Source organism: Dromiciops gliroides, chromosome 5 (genome assembly GCF_019393635.1).
Source record: "Dromiciops gliroides isolate mDroGli1 chromosome 5, mDroGli1.pri, whole genome shotgun sequence".
Taxonomy (NCBI): Eukaryota; Metazoa; Chordata; class Mammalia; order Microbiotheria; family Microbiotheriidae; genus Dromiciops; species Dromiciops gliroides.
Genome location: NC_057865.1, coordinates 299,576,335 through 299,598,121, shown reverse-complemented (window position 1 = coordinate 299,598,121; position 21,787 = coordinate 299,576,335). Strand labels below are relative to the sequence as shown.

The following is a 21,787-nucleotide window of genomic DNA, read 5'->3' as shown; positions in this document are numbered from 1 at the left end:
CAGATAAATCAGTAGCAGAAGTAGGATTCAAACTCATTTCCCCTGATTCCAAATCCACTTTACTATCTGAGCACCAGATGGCCATCTGTACCAGCTTAATAGAGGTAATAGTCTTTTGGACATCACAGAATCTACACATCTCTGATTCGGGTCCTCAGAGGGAAGCTAAGTCCTTTCTTACCTGAAGCGTGTATTCCCCTGAAGCGTCTTTGAGAAATGATCGTCTGCTTCAGCAATGCCAAGGTCCTGGTTTGGCAGCTTTCTGGCCCAGGGCATACAGAGATAGACGTGGCATCAGAAAGACCCAAGTTAGAAAACTACATCTCTGCTCTGTCAAATCACCAAGGATGTATTAAGTACTTCCCATGAGCCAGGTACTGTGTGAAGTGCTAGAAATACAGATCCAAGCAGAAAGACAGTCCCTGCTCTCAAGCTACTTACATTCAGAAGGAGGAAGACAACACACCAAAGGGAGCTGAAAAGGGGAGCGGAGTAAGAGAAGGAAGAGACCTCGTGCCAGCAGCCTGAGAAGAACCCAAGGCTGAGATGAGTTTCCAGATGAAGAGTTTTCTGCAGCATGGCAGAGAGAGTCCAGAAATCATGGTGGAGAGGAATGAGACAGAATGCAAATCGTTGGGATTCCATGGGGAATCCCAACCCATGCTCCAGGGAGCCTCCTCTCCAGCTGCAGCTTCTTTGACTGTTTTCTGTTCTCCATGCCAAAGCATTCACTCCCTTCAGATCCTGTCTGCTCACCTCTGCATGTTCTCCAATCTAACAATATCTTTCCTAATGCATGATTCTCATGACTAGGCCCAGTACTTACTTGTGGTGTGACAAGGGCGCATGGCAATGGGACTCTAATTTCCTTTATTCTTGTTTCCTTTTTGTGGTTGTTCAGTCATTTCTGTCATGTCCAACTCTCTGTCACCCCATCTGGGTGTTTTTTTTTTTTTAGCAGAGATACTTGGAGTGGTTTGACATTTCCTTCTCCAACTCATTTTATAGCTGAGGAAACTGAAGCAAGCAGAGTTAAATGACTTGCCCAGGGTCACACACTAGTAAGATTCTGAGGCTAGATTTGAACTCTGGAAAATGAGTTTTTCTTGACTCCAGGCCCTACCCTCTATCTGCTGTGCCACCTAGCTGCCCATAAATATAAACACTGGGCATTTCTTAATTATACTTGGACACAGACACACACACACACATATACACTCAAACACACTCATACACAGAAGTTGGCCCTCTGGAGATTTTAGCTTTTGAACTTCCTCCAGTAGTTGCCCAGGGAGTATTTTCTCTTTTCCTAGCTCTGGAGAAGACAGACCCACATCCCTCAGAGCCATGAGATGAGACTTAGTCTGACATCAGAAGGTTTTGGTTTAATACATTATTACTGAACCCACTCCCTGAATTGCCCTGTGTTGGAGGCTGTGGATGAATAAGACAAGGGCTCAGGCCTTGGGCAGCCTATAGTTTAACAGGGAGATGACCTTACTTAAACACTTGATTTATGCCAGAGACTGGCTAGATTTAGGAGATGTGCAGGTGCAAAAGAGGCAGGCCTTCCCTCCCTGGTGCTGACAGTCTCATAAGGTTAGGGATGCAACTCACACAGAGTAAAACAGGATGGGAAGTAGAAGGTCATGGTGTCCAAGGAGGGACCCAGACCGAGAGCTCCATTACACTTTTTTTTTTTTTTAGTGAGGCAATTGTGGTTAAGTAACTTGCCCAGGGTCACACAGCTAGTACGTGTTAAGTGTCTGAGGCCGGATTTGAACCCAGGTACTCCTGACTCCAGGGCTGGTGATCTATCCACTGTGCCACCTAGCTGCCCCTCCATTACACCTTGATGTGAGGATAAAGCATGTTACCTGGGACCATCAGTGATGGCTTTATGGAAGAGCCAAGCAATCCTCTTGACCTTCAAGGACAAGAAAGCTTCCAACAGTTAGAGATAAACTCAGGCCAGTGATATTTTTGGGGGGAGGGGGATTAGATTAGAGTTAATACCAAAGTTAGCCATGAAGGGGAGGAAAGACATCAGTTATGGAGGAGCACAAAAGTGAAGAAAACAGAGTAACCTTGCCTTGATAATGGACAGAGAAAGAAGCTCCAGGGTGATGACATTTCTGCAGAGTATGAGCTATCCTCCACTGAGTCTTGGACTTTGCTGACTGTGAGGGAAAAATTCATCCTCTTCTCAATAATTCTCAGGAACTCAGCAGCGAAGTGGCAAAAGCTCTTTTATTTCATTCTCTCAAAGAGGCACCCTAGTGTGCAGCTAAATGGGTGCAAAGAAAAGGGGCTCGCAGGCCCTGTTTTATACCCTAGACCCTAGCGTAAATGGGCTCTCCCCTTTTTCATCATTGGTCCGATTACTCAAGGGTTACAATCTACATGCAAAAACTAGCTAATCGGAACGCAGTATTCCCATCCTTCTTCCTTATATAGGCATGACTAGGAATGGACCTTATTTTCCTTATATGGATACAACTCAGGTGGACCTTGTTGAGAACAGGGCTCTTTGAACCATGTGACTTTAGCCTGAGGGGGAGGAGGAGGGGATCTGAGACCTTTGTTCTTCAAGCAGGTCAGGGGAGCATGACTGACTGTGATACCCACACTGAGAGGAGACAATGACCCATTTCTCACACTGATCGTGCCTGATGGGAGGCCGTGTTCAGGAAGCCTATCTCCTTTGTACAGATGGCAGTACTTAGTGAGGATGAAGCATTTAATAAAAGCTTGTTTGGTAGGCACACGTAGGCTTACAAGCACTGTACCTAGATAGAGGTCTCAGCCTTTGTTATAGATTCATTTAAGGGAGCCATGGGTCAGTGGTATGACTGTATTTGAAAGAGATGGAGGCAAACACGAGGAGACACAAGCTATGGAACTTGAGGCTGAGAAAATAAAAGCTAAGATTCTTGAAATAGGCATCAGCTTGGGGGAATGTGGCAGGGAAAGAGGACAGAAAGTGATAGGCAAGAGGAAGACTGAAAAAAAAATAAGTATAGGGAAGGTCCTCTCTTAGCAATACATTTGTTTTTTCCTAATATAAAGAAAAGATTAGTTTTCACTTTACATGGTATAATGGTAAGAAAAGGACATTGTGAATGAGGAAGCCTGGGTACTTTCCTTTTGGAAAGTGAATGTTCTTGTTGTTGTTGGCTGTTGTTTTCCCCACCCATATCTTCAATATTTCCTGAAAAATGCCTTCAACCTCTGCTTAAATACTTGCCATGAGGACTGAGCTCTACCCGAGTCAGCCCATTACACTTTGGGATTCTTTTTCCTTACCTCAAGCCTAAATTAGTCCATTTGTGACTTCTTCCCATTTTGCTGCCCATCAGAGCCATGGAGGGAGACTCCTATCCTTCTTTCTCCTAATAATCCTTCCAATAAGTGTTTTTCTTTATCATAATTATAATATCTTCTTTGGCCAATTTTCATGGGGCCTTTCTACTGGACTCCTCATTTTCTTGGCCACCCTCTAAAATACAGATCATTGTCTTTCAATAACTTGTTGTGACTTTGGGGGAAATCACTTTACCACTAAGAGCCTCAGTTTCCCCACTTGTAGAATGAAAGGTGTTTTCAGCTCTTGCTAGTCTACAGCCTGTGCTCTATGTTCTAGCCCCACCCTCTAATTTCCATGACTTTTGACCAATAATGGAGACCTAGGGAAATACCAGAAGTTGGCCCTCTGGAGCAATTGGTGGTGTCACCTCCTCAAATGTTTCCATTCCCTTACAAATCCAAGGGAGGTTTTTTCTGAATGAGGGCCCCACGTCTTTCTTTTTAATAAAGGAGTTGATTAAGTAGTGGTTTTCCAAGAGAATCCTCTAGGGCACTGAGAAGGAATTAAGGTGTTTCTGTCTTCACAAAGGAAATTGGGGTTGGGAGGAGAAAAATGCATGAGGATGCATTCACACAATAGCAGAAAATAATGAGCGTCAGGGAATTCCTTTTTAGTGAAGAAAAAAAAAACCCTACAATCTAAACACATTGATTTAATGAAGGATTCTGCCTTCGATGCTATTCTCAGCCCTTAAGAAAAGGGACATTTCTTGTTATTCACAAAGCAGTTGGATGGAGAAGGTTCTATAAACAGCCATTAGCATCTTAATTGCACAATAATTCACAAGACAGCTCCCAGAAAAATGCAGCTGATAAATCTTTCAGCCCCAAAGTCCGAGAACCAAAGCAGATTGTATAGAGATTGTCTTCCAGTCTGCAGGCTATGAATTCACCATGTCTTCATGGTGTTGTGGCTCTGCTGTGCTTTTTAATCTGCTATGTGTGTATAACCCAATAGGAGACAGCCCAAGTCTCCCACAAACTCTCAACAATGCCAGGCCCATGGAATAGTGAGGCCTGAATGAGGTAATATGGTATAAGGGATGGGTACTGGAACCCACAGTAGCTAGGGAGAAGTATGCAAGGTGGGACCTGGTTCTGGGCCCCTAATTGTCCTGGAGGTCCTGGAGCCAAATGGGCTATAACCTTTTATACAATGGAAATGGGGAGATCTCAGTTCTATACCACTTTTTGTCACTTAATTAATACTTGTTTCCCTTCTTAGGGCTGGAAAGTGGAGACCTCCTCAATTGCTAAGGTGATTTTGAGTTGAAGTATCCTATATTCTATGTTTCAAATCCCCCCCTTTTAGACAGTTTCTCTTCAAAGGTCTCTCCCAGCTCTGACATTTCCTATTGTAAGACCTCTTCCCTCTTCTAAAGCCTTCCCAGTTCTGATATTATCTGTTCTGAGGCCCCTTCTAGCTAAGACATCCCTCTCAGGTCTGACTTTTTTTGTTCTAAGGTCCTTCTCAACTCTGACATTCCTTATCCTAAGCTCCCCCTGAGCTTTGGCATTAAGTGATCTAAACCATTTTCCTGACAATAAATCCCATAGCACTTGGGGCCTGGAGCACAACACCCACTAGAATGGAAAGATTTCAGATGCAGGCATCCTTGTTGGTTGGAGAAATAAAAGTAAGACAGAGAAGGGGACAGAGCAAGAGTTACCTCTTGTTATCTACTGTCTTAGCAGCTGAAGCCCCAAAGGATACCAGCTAACATGCCATGGTAAGATTCAGATTAAGAATTTTATCCTTGCCCTTCCCACTCATATAGAAGAAATGCCACAGAAACTGTGGTCTGGAAAGGAGCCCAGGAATGATCTGAGCCAACCTGCACCTGAGCAATAATCTCTTCTTTCACACATCTGACAAAAGGTATCTTAGCCTATGCTTAAACATCCATAATGATGGGAAGTTCACTATGTACAGAAGGAGCTCTTTCCATTAGGGAACCACTTTAATGATCGACATGTTCATTCTTATGTGGAGGAAAATGTTGCTCACCTCCAACTTCCTCCTGCTTATTCTACTTTTGACCTGTGAGGCCTGTCACATTCAATTTGGCAAATGTTTATTAGGTAGCTCCTCTACCCAAGGTCCTAGGTGCTAGCAATATAAAGAGGCATAGCCATCAGTCCCTTTCTTACAGGGATTATGAGGTAGTGAGGACTGGAGACACACGAGGAAGGATGGTATTAAGTGCAAAGCAGTCAAGGACTGATAATGATGAGTGCAGATAGAATTCGAGTCTCATTTTCATTCCCCTTTTCTCCATGAAGGCGAATGTTCTCTGACTGGGAAAGATAGAACCAGAGGTGTTAGCATGGAATTGGAGCCCATTATGAAGGAAGATGGGCAAGAGGGCACTTAACTGCCTTCAACGAGTTCAGGTCGCCAGACCCAGATGGACTCCATTCCAGGTTAATGAAAGAACTGCTGGATGTGATTGCCCAGCCTCTGCTGTCAGGCAGTCTTGGGAAGATCTCAGAAAATAGGGCCTAGCCCAGAGAAGGGAAAATAGCCTGATTTTTTTTTTTTTTTAGGAAAGACAAGGAAGTCTTCGTGTTATAGGCTGGTGATGTACACTCAGATTTCTGGCAAGATCTATTATACTATATTATGAGGATGAATTGAAAATAATTAGAAAGGGAAACAGTGATTGAAAAGATCAGTATGGGTTAGTCAAAAGGAGGTCATTTCAGATCTAACCTAATTTCTTCTTCCTTTTTTTTTTTTTTGGCAGGATTACTATACTGTAAGATAAAATGAATCTGGGTTTCAGCAAAGTATAAAATAGAGTCTCTCATGCTGTTCTTGTGTGAAACAATGAGGGATGTTGGTTGACAACAAGTTAGGCAGTTCCAGAAGCAGCCAAATGGCTAACACTTAGAGAGTCATCACTGCATGATGTTGTCTAGGAAGGAAAAGTTGAGTTAAATTTCTGAGAGAACTATGCTTGGGCCAATCCTATTCACCATCATTCAATAAACAATTTTTCCCCACAAAGGTGTCTGGAGTCAAGAAAGACCTAAGTGCAAGTCCTGCTTTAGATATTTACTAGCTATGTTGACCTGGGTAAGTCATTTTATTAATCCCTGCCTCAGTTTCCTCATCTGTAAAATGAGTAACTTACCTTGCAGGGTCGTTGAGAGACTCAAATAAGACAACATATTTAAAGCATTGTGCAAACATCAAGGCACTAGAGAAGTGCTAATTATCATTATTTAACGTCTTAATCCTTGACTTGAAGGCACCAATGGGATGCTTATCAAATCTGCCTGTTTCATAAAGCTGGGAGAAGTCACTAACATGCTGCATGATGGTCACAATCCATAAAATATATCAAAAGGATAGAACAATGGTTTGAAAGTAATAAAATGAAATTTATTAAGGGCAATTGCAACATTTTATTCTTGCCTCGAAAAATTAACTTCCCAAAGGAGGGAGGAGTCAACAGAATGAAGAGATCTGCCAGTTTGAGTGAAATGAAAGACCAACATGTGTTAATGGTGCAATACATCAACACCCATCTCTTTCCCATGGCCCCACCTTAAAAAAAAAAAAAAGACTATGGTGATGGATGGCTTCATCAATATAGACATTACCCAGGAGGTCCACAAAAGTCCACCTCTGATGCCTCCTGGTGGTTGGAAGGTGACCCTGCATTCTGAAAGGCTTTGGATGCTAAGACACTGGGGACACTTTTTCCTAAATTAGAATGTCTTGGGGACAGTCCCAGGGGCTATATCATGTCTGCTCTTCAAGGATCACCACAACTAAGGAGAGAAAGGCTCAGCAGCAGCAAGTTTGTCCCAGAGAACTTTTATTAAGCACCTACTCGGTTCCAAGCACTGTGCTAAACACTTAACAAATATTATCTCATTTTATTGTCACCATAAACCTGGGAACTAAGTGCTATTATGATCCCTATTCTATACACGGCGAAACTTAGGACCACAGATGTTAAGTGACTTAGCCAGAGTTACACAATTAGGATCAGTGAGAATCTGGATTGGAACTCAGGTCTCCCTGATTATGCACTATTATGAGTTCTTTGTCTATGATCACTGATACAACAAAAATACCAAGGGGCCTTCAGTCCTGTGCTGCCCCCTTTGCTTCCATGGTAAAGTAGACAAAGTAGCTGAAATGATTCTAAGAATTGCACATTTTAAACCATCTATAAACATTCATTTAAGGGTTGGTGCTCCAAATGCGAAATCTTAGTCCAACAGCGAATTGGTTGACAGACTACAGAGGAATCGAGCTGCATCAATATTGACATTCGTGCTGTAAATGAATCCTGAAGACATAAAGAAAGCTAAGTGAAAGAATGGTTCACAGGTTCTTCCTGAAGAGGCAAATAAAGGAGCTGCCTGACTTGCCTTCATTGTGTGTCCAAAGGCAACAAGAAACATCATTTCATGAGCTACTTGGTCACTTTGCTTTGTATAAGCATAAAGACCCAAAGGAAAGCCACCATAGCTTCTTTGCTGACATCTGTTGCATGCGCTGAAGAAGAACAGAGATCGTGTCAACAAAGAATAACAAACGTCTCCCAAGGAGGGTTGTCACTGGGAGCCAATGACTTTATAAATCATAAGACATAACTGAAAGAATTGTGTTGTTTCAAAGATAGACCTTTGTTTCAGGAAGAATCTTGGAGTCATCAGCTCCAAGGGGGAGGGGGGAGGTTGGGAGCAGTGTAAAAAGGATGTGTTTTAATTTGGATAAAAACCTTATGCTAGGGGGCTGCTAGGTGGTGCAGTGGATAAAGTACTGGCCCTGGATTCAGGAGTACCTGAGTTCAAATCCGGGCTCAGAAACTTGACACTTACTAGCTGTGTGACCCTGGGCAAGTTACTTAACCCCCATTGCCCCTCCAAAAAACAAAAAACAAAAACAACAACAACAAAAAAAAACCCCTTATGCTAAAGGCCAAGAGTTTGGATGGTGGAATTTCAGACATACATGAGCAGCAGGTGGCCATGAGAAAGACTGCATGGTAGGTGATACAAGAGCACCGGGTTTAGACCTAGGAGGGTATTGTTCTCCTCCCAGCTCTACCATATAACTGTGGGGCTTTAGACCAGCTATTTCTTTGGATAGTATTGAATTCTCTGTAATAGATAGAGGAAAGCCGGGTAGACAAATGGGTAGGGCAGTGGGCTTGGAATCAAAAAGGATGATCTTCATAAGTTCAAATCCAGCCTCAGACATTTCCTAGCTGTGTGAGCCTGGCAAAGTCACTTAAGACTTTTTGCCTCAGTTTCTCATCTACAAAGTGAGCTAGAGAAGGTAATAGCGAACCACTCTAGTACCATTGCCAAGAAAACTCCACATGGGAGCATAAAGAATTGGATACAACCAAAACAAACAAAATAGTAGGCACTACCAGTATGACTATTCCCATCTGGCAGGTGAGGAAACTGAGGCTCAGAGAGGTGAACTCTCATGTTTAGATAGGAATCGTGGATTATAGATTTGAAGATGCATGACCTAAGAGAGAGCTTGGAAATAATATGGTACAACTCTTCATTTTGGAGACGAGTAAAGAGGTCGAGAGAGATATACTCAACAGGTCCTAATTCTTTGTCCAGTAGCAACTGAAATCAGATCTTCATGATTAGCTCCAATATTCTCTCCACAGTTTCCCCCACCCTACCCATGTTGTTGTATGAAAAACACTTTGCAAACTTGACACTGAGATGGAAGTCTAAGTTGCTGGGATTCTGATTGGGGGCAGAAAGGAGGGCAGGCGAAGGGCCAGCTGGATGGAGGTTGCTACTGCCCCAATTGCTTCTTCAGTCTCTCACCTCCAGGATGTCACAGAAAATCATTTTCCAGCACTATTAATGGGGAGGAAAGATGCTGCTTCTGATGAGCCCCCAAGCCGGGAGAGGTCTGCTTGTTTTAATTAAGCAGAAGTAAATTATTCATGCTGGCGGGGGAGAGGGGGAGGGCCTAGACACACTAATATTATAACCATTCATAGTTGAAGGTATACAAGACAAAATAAGCTCATGGGCTCCCTGGAGAACTCAAAGGGATCACACTTGGTGGGGTGGAAATGGGAGGGCACAACGCCTAAGCTGAGTAGTCCGGTTCTTTGCCAAATCGAAGAGCCTCTATCCTACTGTGTCCCTTTTCCTCTGTGGGCCTCATCTGCCAAGGAAGGGGAGGCTAGATCATCTCTAAGGTCCACCTCAGCTCTGGACTTATCTTCACAATGTTTAATGATCCTATCCATGTTTGATATCCCAGATTTTAAGGCCCCTCTCATCTCTGATCAAATGGTGATCTATGGTCTAAAATCCCTTGAAAAATCGAACTTTCTATGTTCTACAGTCTCATCCAACTCTGACTTTGTAGGATTAAAAAAAACATTTGCCAAGTGTTATGTGCCTACCACTGGGTTGGTAGGATATAGAAAATGAGATGGTCTCTGACCTCAAAGAGCTTATATTCTGATGAAAAAAAGGAGCAAATATAGGAGGGCTCAGCTTCAGAGCTTGGTGGTCCCCAGTGCGCTGCGGCAGGGCATGTGACAAGGCCTGGTGGTCCAGAGAACTTAGAAGCAGGGTAGAGAGTAATGCTTGTGAGAGAGGGTGTTCTGGAGGGTGACACTTTAGGGGAGATGGCAAAACTTTGAGGTCCAACATCCTACTAGAAGTATTGTAGCCAGTGATTCTGTTCAGGAAAGTTTTATAAGTGGCCATGTCTATCTAGATGCAGGCTGGAAGGATCTAGGCCTCTGATATTTGTGATGGGGGAGAGTGGTTTAAAGGTCACAAGGCAGCAGGTGTTCTGTGCTCCCTCTTGGCATCTGTCTTAGAAGAGAAAAGAGGAAGGTTGGAGGGAAGGGAAGACGCAGTGAGATATGGGCAGGCTAGGGTTTGGAAGGGATGATGGGTTAATGCTTTTGTTCTCTTTGCCCTCAAATGCCTGGTGGGATCTAACTGAGTAAAAGTCAGGAAGACTTCCTAGACAATGGCCTGCTTTCAGCTGACAACAGTTCTGATGTTCCCTGTTCTAAGGTCCTTTTTTGAACTGATGTTTTGCATTCTATGTCATAATGTTCTTGTCAGCCTCCGATAGAATGGGTGACAGAGTCTTTGCTTTAGATCCCTGAATTAAGGATTCATAGATTTCAAATGAATGGAATGGCATCAATTAAGCAGTTACTATGTGCCAGTCACTGTGCTAAGCACTCACAATACAAATACAAAAGCAAAGACAGTCCTTGAGCTCTGGGAATATTCTAGTGGGGAGACAACATAGATAAGGGACTGGTGGACAGTGGAGCATTGGTCTGTAAAGTTGCAAGTGAGTTGAACCAGTGGAAGTAGTAGGGCACATTCCATCCAGGTACAATGGCAGAATTGTTCAATCATTGCTCATAATTTAAAGACTGGAGAGAGTAGAGAAAACCGATAGGAGCTTAGCATTAAAGCAATTCTGGGAAAAGATGCCCAGACAATAGACAGTGAAATATAGCATTGTCACTGGACTTTCCCCCAATGGTCATCCAGGAGAGGCAGTCACCAATTATGACAATTTCTCCAATGAGACAATGGAAGAAATGACAACAAAGTCGAATGAGTTTAGACATTGATGGTACTTAAAATAGGAAGTTACTTTCCTAATGGAGGGCTAAATCTGCTCCCATGAAATGACCCTCCCCCTCCCTGAAGCCTCTTTGACAGTGGCACATCACAGTATTCTGTTCCTAGCCCTGCTCTTGTGATGAGACACTTCATGAAAGGCACAATTGTGAGGCAGCAAAAATGTTTCTTTTCTCTCCTCCTATCATCTTCTTCTCAGCCTCTTCCAGGAATTTCCACCAAAACCCATTTATCCCTTCCCAACCTCCTTTAATGATAACTAAAAAACATTAATGGCAATTTACGGTTCATAGCATCATATCACACATGTGAAACTGGGAGGGATGTTGGAGGATCATCTAATAGAATCTTCTCATTTTCACATGAGGAAATTGGGATTGAGAGAAGATAAATGACTCCTGCAAGTACACGAGAGTAATAAACATCAAAGGTGGAATCCGGACCCAGTTCCTCCGACTAGAGAATCAGAGTTCTCTGTACTCAGAAACACTGGGATGCACTGTCTCTGCAAAGCCCTCTGCCAACAATCCTGAGGAGGCAGTGTATTAACATCCTTTTACATATGAGGAAACTGAGGTTTGGGGAGATTCAGTGGCTTCCTTTGGTGGTATGGTATGGAGGGTCAGGGACTTAGAGTCTAAAAAATATTCAGAGACTTGTAGCATTTGAAGTTTAGAAGGATCCTCAGTGCCCATTCACATCCAACTTGGATGTGAAAAGAATCTCCATGCTCACACTGTCACCAAAGAGTCTAGCAACATCTACTTGAAGACCTCTAAGAGAAGACAACTACTGTCTCCTAGGACAGGCCATTTCATCTGGAGACAGCTGTCGTTACTAAGAAGTGTGTCCTAAAAATGGAATTGAAATTGGCTTCTTTGTTTTGTTTTTTTTTTGGGGGGGCAGGGCAATGAGGGTTAAGTGACTTGTCCAGGGTCACACAGTTAGTAAGTGTCAAGTGTCTGAGGTCAGATTTGAACTCAGGTCCTCCTGAATCCAGGGCCAGTGCTCTATCCACTGCATCACCTAGTTGTCCCCGAAACTGGCTTCTTTGTAATCATGGATCATTCCACTGGATGCAAACAGAGAAAGTCTAATCCTTCTCTAGAGGAACATCCCATCAAATGCTCCAAGACATCTTTCATCTCCCTCTTGAGTCTCCTTGTCTATAGGCTACACATATTCATTTCTTCCAGGCAACCTTGAAAGGACTCAAAACCCTTCTCCATCATGGTTGCCCTTAAGAAAAAATAACATTTTTCTTAAAATCATGGTATCCAGAACTGAGCACCATATTGCCAAAAATATGTGACCAGGGCAGAGGCTGATCACTTCTACATTCCTGGAAGCTCTGGTCTTCTAAATGTAGCCCAAGGTCACATTAGATTTTATATTCTTTTATTTAAATTGGGGAGAGGTTAAAATTTGTTGGGGGGAGTAGCACTGTCATTCTGGTGACTCTTATTGAGTTTGCAATACACCAGACTATCAGATCTTTTTTTCAGAACAGCTACGCTGTATTCCTGCTTTTTCCTGCCCATCTGGAGAAGGCAATATTTTATACCCAAGTGCAAGTCTTTACATTTATTCCTACTGAATTTTCTCCCCTTAAATTCAACCCCAAATTCTTGCCTGTCAAGAACTTTTAAATCCTGATTCTGACATCCATGGTGCTATTTACTCCTACCAACTTTGTATCACCTACAAGTTTGATAACAATAGCATCAATGCACTTACTCAAATTATTAATAAAATGATAAACAGCACAAGGTCAACCACAGATCATATTCTTGCTGTTTACTACCTGTTTGACTTTAGCAATGGGTATATGGGATATTCAGGGAGGACTAACACCTCTTTAGGCCTCTTTGAAAAAGAATCATAAACAACAATCACCTTAGGCAAGTGTTTTTCTCTATTCTGCACCCCTTGCTCTGTCCCCATAAATTGAGGGGTATGTATTAATAACCTTTAGACTCCTTTCCAGTTCAAGTTCTGAAACTATGTTCCTATGACTTACATTCACAGGAAGAGGAAAAGAAGGGAAGGGAAGGAAAGGGAAGAGAAAGGAGGAAACAGGTATTTATTCAATACCTACTATGTGTCAAGCACATTTCAAATATTTCATTTTATCCTTACAACTTTGGGAATGAATAAGTATTGTCTCTATCTTGACTGAAAATAAATATGTTTAAGAAGTTAACTGATTTTAAGAATGTTATTTCTGCCAGTACTACTTGCATTCTGACAAGGATGATGAGAAGGCAAAAACCAATCCTCTAATATCCCAAAGAAATGCAATTTTAATGGGGCAGAGGCCAAACCTCTTGTTGTTATTGGCAGTTTCATCCTCAAATATAACAAAATGATCACATAAAATTGGGTGGGGTAGGAGGGTGGAACTGGAGTTGGGCATCAGACAGAGAGTCAGTGACAGACATTGTCTACCTTGGTTCCCAGGGTAAGCATTTTAACCTCTCCAAATCCTTCTTGAAGACCACATACTGTGGAGTAGGTGCCAATCTACTTGGAGTTTTCTATCCCAATGAGGCCGCTAGATGGCAGTGCAGTGGTTAGAGCACTGGGTCTGGAGTCAGGAAGACGGAAGTTTAAATCCAGCTTCAGATGCCTATTATTTATGTGCCCCTGGGCCAGTCACTTCACCTCTGTCTCCCTCAGTTTCCTCCATTGTAAAATATGGATAATGACAGTCCCTACCTCCTGAGGTTATCGCAGTTTCCTTCCTTCCAATGAAATTGCAGATTTATTGCCAAAAATGTGCTAAGCCCCATCCAAGGGTGCAAGGAATACAAAGGAACAGAAGAAAATGCCCTGTGCTGCCAAGGCGCTCATAACTTACTAACATCTTTTATAGACTTTGCCATGGGTTTCAAATGGACATGGGAGACATCTTCCCCAAGCAGAGACTGAATCTTGTCCCACCAAGTCCAAAGCTTTATTTCCCTTTATGTGGCAGGAGGGGATACATCACTCACCAGATCTTGTAGCTGTGGAGATGTGATAGGCCCTAGCAAATCAGGCACCAGAGCCTGTTTATTTCATCAAGGAATCTATCTTTAAGTGTATATACTATTCTCACTGAGATCTTACAGAGATGAGAAAGGAGGCATGTGGATATAAGAATAATTTCTCTTATACTATAGGGTTTCCAAAGTACTCACAAAAGTCAGGAGTCATGGGAAGCTAAGAGGATTGGGGGGAAGGAAAGGAAGGGGAGAGAGCTATTAGATTTAGAAGCAGCTAATATCCCAGCCCCTGATTCAAAGGAGATCTCTAAGAAATATGGAATAATAATCAAACCTCACATTTATATAAAGATTTAAGGCTTGCAAAGCATTTCCCATGACCTATCTCATTTGCTCTTCCCAGTACTTCTGTGAAATAGGTGCTATTGTTATTCCCATTTTAAAAGATGAGGACATTGAGTCTTACAGAGATCAAGGGACTTGGCCAGGTTTACACAGCAAATATCTGAAGTGGAATCCAGACAAAGGTCAATAATTCAGGGCTTCTCTGAAATAGATTGTGGACACAGTGTAAGGGCCTCGAACAAAAAATCAGGGAATGACTTTGTAACCATCCGGGCAGTCCCCAGATGGGACGGGCTGCACCATGAAGCAACAACTGTCATTTATTAAACACCTGCTATGAGCCAGGCACTGTACTAAACCCTATCCAAATGTTATTTCATTAGATCCTGACAACAGTCCTAGGAGACAGGTACCAATATTATCCCCATTTTATAGATGAGGAAACTGAGACAAACAGAGGAAAAGTGAGCAGCCCAGGGTCACACAACTCGTAAGGGTCTGATGCTGAATTTGAACTCATGTGTTCCTGATTCCCAGACTAGCCCTGTATCCATGGTGCCACCTAGCTGCCATCGTGCCAAGCTCCATGTCACTCGCTGGAAATGCTAATGCAAAGGCCCCATGGCTTGATGGGAGGGAGACCAAGTGAGATTCCTGTTCTAGTAAGAGGTTGGAGAAGATGCCCTTGGAGATTCTTTCTGATCCTGAGGCTTGCCCTCACTCTATCAGGGTCTCCACATGCCCCATCTCCATATTGGTATGGTGTCTGGGGGCCATTTTCTTTAAGACCTTTGACAGAGGTCCTTGAGTCCAGCCCCTTCTTTGGTAGTCACCATCTGAGGCCCTGAATGGGGAAATGGTTTGTCTAAAATTCCCAGACAGTCAGATACCCAGGCCCATGTTGCTACTCCATATTCATCCCTCTTTTTACCACCTCCTACTCTTCCCTTCACCTCTTTGCTTGTGAATTTCTGTCCCAGGCTCAAATGTCACCTTTGGAACCTGATGGCCAGTAACAGCGCTACTCCCACCCCAGCCCCAAGTCAAACGGCACTATGCGTCTACCCCTCTCCATTAGGGTGGGGCTCCTTTGGAGTGTGTCCTCTACCTGCTTTCACCTTTGTGTCCTCAGGGTCCAAAATAGGTGTCTGACAAATAAATGCTTAGAGCTTGATAGATTCATTGATCATGCTCATGTTTATTGTCACCACATGAAGGGCTCTAGGCTAGACCCTGGGTCTCATCCATGGTGGCACTAGGCCTGAAATCAGGAAGGCCTGAGTTTAAATCCAAAACGAGATACTAGCTCTATGGTCCTGGGCAAGTCACTTCACCTCTGCCTCATTTCCTCATCTGCAAAATGGGGACAATGACAATGCTGACGTTTAAAGGTTGTTGTGATGCTCAGAGGAGATAATAATTGTAAAGTGCTTAGCACAGGGCTTGGCATATGTGAATGTTAGTGGTTATCATTAGCGGCTCTTAATTATGACCGCCCAGCACTGGCCTTCTCATTCAGTAGCATTAATGCCCTTGCAGCTGAACTGCTGAATTGCATTCAACTTCCACCGAACCTTGGTCACCCCCTCTTTCCTAGAGATAGGACAGTGTGTGTGTGAGTGTGTATGAGTGTGTGTGCTGTCTGTGGGTATCTGTGTCTGTGTGCGTGTGTGAAAAGGGGGGGAGCCCGAGATGATGAGGTGACTCTGATGCCCTGGAGATTAAAATATCGAACATGCATTGAACAAGGCTGATTTGGGGGCTGGGGTAGAGAAAGGGTAAGAACTATGGGCTTGGAGCCTGAAGGCCTCCATCCCTGCCCTGCCGCTGAAACGCCAGCTTCGTGCTTCTCAGCAAGCTTGACCTCTTTTCTAAGCCTCAGTTTTCTCTTGTGTTAAATGGGAATGAGAAGCCCGGCTTTACGATCTTTCTACGGGCGTAGGAGCGGACAGAATGGACTGGGGGTCTTGTATCAGTTTGAGAGGAGGAGGACAGTGATTGAGGGAGACAGGGCCAGACCGCCCCCTCCCCATCCGTCCCCCGAACTGTTTTCAGGAACAGCTCTGGAGACTCCCCTCCCCACCTCGCAGCCCCAGCCTCCGGACCCGCACCGACCCCGGCCAGCTCCAGCTGCTAGGCACGCGGGGCTGGGGAAGGGGGGTTTGTAAGGAGGGAGAGAGACGTTTCGGGGCTTCTCCCGACTCCGGAGCCCCGCCCCCGCCCGGGCGTTACGTTCCCGGAGGGAGGGGGCTGGGCGGCTCGAGCTCCTGGGTCCGGCCTCTGGATGCGGTGCGTGCCGCCGTCTCTGTCGCCATCCACAGGCTCGGCTGGCGCTCGGCTCCTGCTGCCTGGTCTCCTCCCTCCCCCGTGCCTCCTCCTCCAGCATCCCCGTCCCCATCCCCATCCCCATCCTCGTCCCCATCCCCATCTCCATCCCTGCTCCTCCTCCGGGGAGGGGGCTCCCGAGCCCCAACCCGAGCAGGAGACTGGCGCTTTGACCTCCCCAGGATCTGTCTCTTCCGGTTTGACCCGACACGCACCCCCCCCCCCCCAAAAAAAAAAGCCCCTGGCTCGGGCGGCGGCGGTCAAGAAGGCAGAGGGGGGCCATCGGGAGCCGGGTCCGAGCATCTTCCCTCCCCCTCCCGCGGAGCCGCGCCGAGGGGCGGGCCCAGAGAGGAGGGAGGAGCGCCGAGCCCGCCCCCGCCCCCTCGGCCCGGTGTTGCTGCTGCTCCCGGCCCCGCAGCCGCCGCCGCCGCGCTCGGCTCGGCTCCTCGGCAGCTCTGCTCCCCGCTGCTCCGCGCCACAGCCAGGGACTCGCCGCCCGCTCCCCCGGGCTCCGGCCCCCAGCCCCGGCATTCCGGCTCCTCCGCAGCGAGGGGCCGCCCTCCACCCTGCCTGCCAACTTCTCCGGCTGCCCCTCGATAGCCAAGTGGGGGCCGCGTCTCTACGGTCCCGGCGCCACCCCCGGGCCCGCTGTCTGTGCACCCCCGCGCCCCGCGCAGCTCGGGGAAGCCCGCTCGGGGGCCGTCCTCCTGCCGCTCGCGGGCCCCTTTCCCCTCCCTGGGCCGGCGGCTGGAGAGTCGCTTGTCCGAGGGAACGCTTGGGGATCCTTCCAGCGGGCGGCCTCGGCAGTTTGGGGGCGGGGTGGGGCGGGCGCGGAGGGGGCGACGATGCGCCTCCAGACGTGACGGGTTGCTGCCGCCGCCGCCGCCGCCGCCCGTGCCAGTGCCCGTGCCGCCTCTGCCGCGGGAGGCCAGGCGTGAAGATGTGGCTCTTTGGGATTACACGTGGAGACAGGCGATCGGGATCGGCCCCGGGGAGCGCCGGCTGGTGAGACGCGCTGCGCCCCACACCCCCTCGTGCCCCGGAGAAGCGGCTTCAATGGCGCCATCCCCCAAGAGGAGCCGCCGGAAAGATGCCAACGCCTTGCCGAGCATGTCCTCAACTTTTTGGGCTTTCATGATCCTGGCGAGTCTGCTGATCGCCTACTGCAGTGAGTACCCGCTGCCCCCGCACCTCTGACAGTCCCCCATCCTTTGCCCGCCGTGCGGTGCCCTGGGCAAAGACGGCGATGTGCCCTGGCATCCCCACCCCGATCCCCAAATAGCATCTCTACTAGCCCCAAATAGCAGGAGCCGCACAGTGGGGAGCCCGATGCCCCCACAGGACAGCTCCTTCCTCTCCTTCCCCTCTCTGCCCAACCGGGAAACCGGACCCAAAATGGCAGTGATCCTGGTGTTAGACCGCTCCTGAACGGGGAGCAGTCTGTGCTGGCTAATCCTGGCTCTGAGGGCAGCGGGGGGGGGGGCGCATCCTTCCTGGGAAAGTGAGCCACATATTGGGGCGGGGAAGCTCACCTCCTGGGGAGTTCAGGGCTAGCCCCCCGGAGCCTACTTGGGGAAGGAGCTTGTCCATGGATGTCCACTCAGCCACACTTAGGGATGTTCTCTTAATGACCCGTCTTCCAACCTGCCTTCCCCTCTCCCCCTTCTCCTCCGGATTTTGGGCAAAGGGGACAGACAGTCATTCTGGAGTGCCAGATGGCTTTACATCACCAGGGGGATGTGAGACCGCTCTCAGTCTATGGAATCTCTTTGATTGGGAAGGACCCAGGACGGTTTTAGCCTCGTCTGGGCCACTTCGAAATCCATCCATCCCGTCCACCTTCCCATAGATTTCTTGCTTGGTGTGGGAGTTTTTTCCTATGCTAACTGCCCGGTGCTTTGATTGCTGGATGTTAATCTCCTCTCAGAGACGCCATCTCCACACTGACGTATCCCTAAGAAGTCCTGCCTGGTGCAGGGAGATGGGGCTCCTGTTTCCAAAGTGGAGGCTCTTTTGCTTTGGTTTTACTGGGAGAGTTGGGGGGGGGTGATATGTGGGCAGAGGAGGAGAAGTCGCCTCTGTCTCGGCCTGGGCGACTTTGCTTCTTGCCTGAAGCTTCTGGGGTTTGGAGTAAGAGCCAAGGTTTCTGAGGGCAAGCCAGCAGGCATAGCTGGGGGAGACAGAGATGGAACAGTGTTTGCTCAGGTTCTTTCCTTCTGGACTTCTCCAATCTCCTCTCCCCTCCAAAGGAGCTGGAACCCTCGGCTCTAGTAAAATAAATCGCAAGCCCCCTCTGGCTTCCAAGCACCTGGGCAACTTGAGTACCAAGAAGTAAGGTTAGGAATTCATCTGTAGTTCTCCTCTCTCCTGGGGGGTGAGGGAGGGCACGGTCAGGGCCAGGGTCCTGCTGCCTGGGACACAAAGCTGAACCTTTCCTTAGCCTTCTGGGAGAGCAGCAATGCTGAGCCACGGCATGGGCCAGGGAATTGCCATGGGGGCTGGGTTGGAGGAGGAAGAAACATGGATTCTGTCTAGCTCTTTTTGCCTTTTCCAAAAGAGGCCAGCTCCGGCCCTCCCTCACCCCCATCTCCCATTTTCCCTGCCTGAGCAGCCTCTGAAATGAGGGTGCAGTGAGCAGAGAAGGAAACTGCCCCCCCCCACTTGGCTCCAGTTCGGAGTCTTCAGACAGCCTCCTAGAAGCCTGACTCCCTTCGCCACACTAGCGTTGTTCGGAATATAGACCTCCTTGTTTCCTTTGCCATTCGGCTTTCCTGCCAAGGCCTCTGCTGTGGCAATGGCTGTTCAAATGAGGAGCAATTCAGGTGTCTACTACTTGGCATAAATGATTGACTTCTGCAGGGAGCCCAATGCCCTCTGAAATGGACCAAAAGCAAGGGAGAGGGTATTATTTCTGGGCTTGGGTCAGGAAGAGGGGAGGGCTGAACAGGAAGCAGTTTGCACCTATTTCCCTCCGGGTTCCTTTTTGGTATATTCACATCTAGCTAGCCACAGGTTTCCTGGCTAAGAACAGCATAGCTCTGTGAGATTGCAGTGGGTTAACCAGGAAAGACTCCAAGCAGTGTGCATGGACTTGGTCATACCATTATTGGAGGTGACAGGAATGAATTCTTTCCAGCGTGTTGGAAAGTGAGAGCCCTCATCTTCTATTCTGCCATTACTTACGCTCTTTTGTGTCACATACACGGTCTGATTTCTGCCCCTGGAAAGTTGCTGCTCTCAAGGTGAGCCCCTGCTTTGAAAGCTCCTTGCTATAAGCAATGCAACAGCTTCCTGATGTGTTCAAAAGAACAATCTCCTAATTGTTTTGTTAAGCAAATCTCACCCTGCCTCCTGTTACTCAAACACCCTGAATTTCCTTTCTGCTACCCAGGGCTCACTGCACACCAGCAACGTCTAAAATATGCAGTGTCAACTCACTCCAGCATCTCTGCGCCTGGCTCCCTGACTTAATGACTGGAGGTGCCATCGCCAATGTTCACCCGCATTAGTTTAGGAGCTCCTGAGTGCTAATGCCTTGGGAGACTTTTGGCCATCAAGTCTGCTACCAAGAGAGAAAGAAAGGTGCTGGGTTTTGGCTGAGGGATTGGGGGCAGTGGAGACACAAGTACCCAGGAGGAGTCCAGTGAGACAGGTTCTGCTCTTGTTTATACATGACCTGCTATTGAAAAACGTCTTGAATATGATGGGGGCGGGGGGAAGGGGAAGAAAAGAAAAGAAAATTTAAGCCAAAGAACATTACTACATCTGCTCCCCAGGGAATAAACCCTGACTGAAGCAAAACTTGAGTTTACTTCACATTTTTTCTTTTTCATGCTGCCATGATAAAATTGACACAATTCTATCAAATACAGACACCCTCATCTCTCTCTCCTCTCTTCCTTCTCCCTCCCTTTCCCTCCTTCTCTCTCTCTCTCTCTCTCTCTCTCTCTCTCTCTCTCTCTCTCTCTCTCTCTCTCTCTCTCTCTTGCTTTTCCTCCCTCCCACCCCTTCCCCCCTCTCACACTCGCTTGTGGGCACAAACACAAACACACAGAATACAATTACAATGTACTAAGCAAAATGAAAACCACCTCAAACCCCAGACTCTGCACTGATCATCTATGTCTCCCTTTGGGACTCTCCTCCCATAGGGGAATGTCTGATTGTCATCGTATGGACAACACTGATAAAAAGGCAGATCGAATGGTTCTCAGATTTCTTATTGGTGTCTCCAAAGTATCCGGGCTGAGGCAGGATATTTAATGTACTTGAGGGCATGTTATTTTACTAAACCGTTAGAAATTGTATTCCCCACCCTGTTTTTTTTTTTTCCTGTAGTCCTCCTCCGTTTTTATTCTAGTCTTGGGAAAACTGATAAGCACGATGCAGGAGTTCCGTTATGCTCCCTATTAAATTCTTGGCTGTGTGGGGAGAGCTTAAGGTTCTCTCTCTCTCTCTCTCTCTCTCTCTCTCTCTCTCTCTCTCTCTCTCTCTCTCTCTCTCTCTCTCTCTCTCTCCTCCCTCCCTCCCTCCCTCCCTCCCCCTTCTCTCTCTCTCCTTCTCTTTTGCCAGCAAGACAGCACTGACTCTGTTTGTGCCTGGCTTTGAATTTGGAAATCCGGGACTTGCTTGGCCTCTGTGAAAGTCTTCCTTTCTCAAATGTTTGGATTCATATTTAGGGAGATTGGCTCCACCCTATGGTTGGACAGAGACCTGCATTCCACCAATTAGATGTGTTGCCATAGAAACCAAGGCTTGTCTCTTCTCTCCCCCCATTACTGGGGAGGGGGGGAAGTGAGCAAGATCCATATACAGTTGAAATCAAAGGGGGAACAACTGGTGCTTGCTTTAATATGGGTATGTATCTTTTCAGCAGGTTCAGAGACCCTGTCAACATCAAAAGTTCACGTAACATCTCATACTGTATTGTGCACTTTGGGCCTCTCAGGGGAGTCATTGTCCCAGAGCCAGTGCTGGGAGGCGGAGATGAGATTGGAACCTGCAATGGTCATTTTGCCAGGAAATGTCTCTCAAAGTGTGTTTAAGCCACCGAAATGCATAAGTCCATGTATATGGGAATATCAAGTAAAAATCCGCATGCATTGGGGTATGCAGGAAATGGAGAGGGCCGGCTA

The 21,787-nt window shown here is 46.7% G+C and overlaps 1 protein-coding gene across 1 annotated transcript in view; it reads left to right on the top strand.

Annotated features, from left to right (window-relative positions):
- The first annotated feature begins 17,365 nt into the window (after positions 1–17,365).
- TAFA5 (TAFA chemokine like family member 5) overlaps positions 17,366–21,787 on the top strand; it is a 546,604-nt gene continuing 542,182 nt past the window's right edge. Inside the window, exon 1 of the mRNA XM_043967434.1 lies at positions 17,366–17,820. Coding sequence (XP_043823369.1) covers positions 17,709–17,820 — 112 coding nt within the window. The 5' untranslated portion in view covers positions 17,366–17,708. The remainder of the gene's footprint in view (positions 17,821–21,787) is intronic.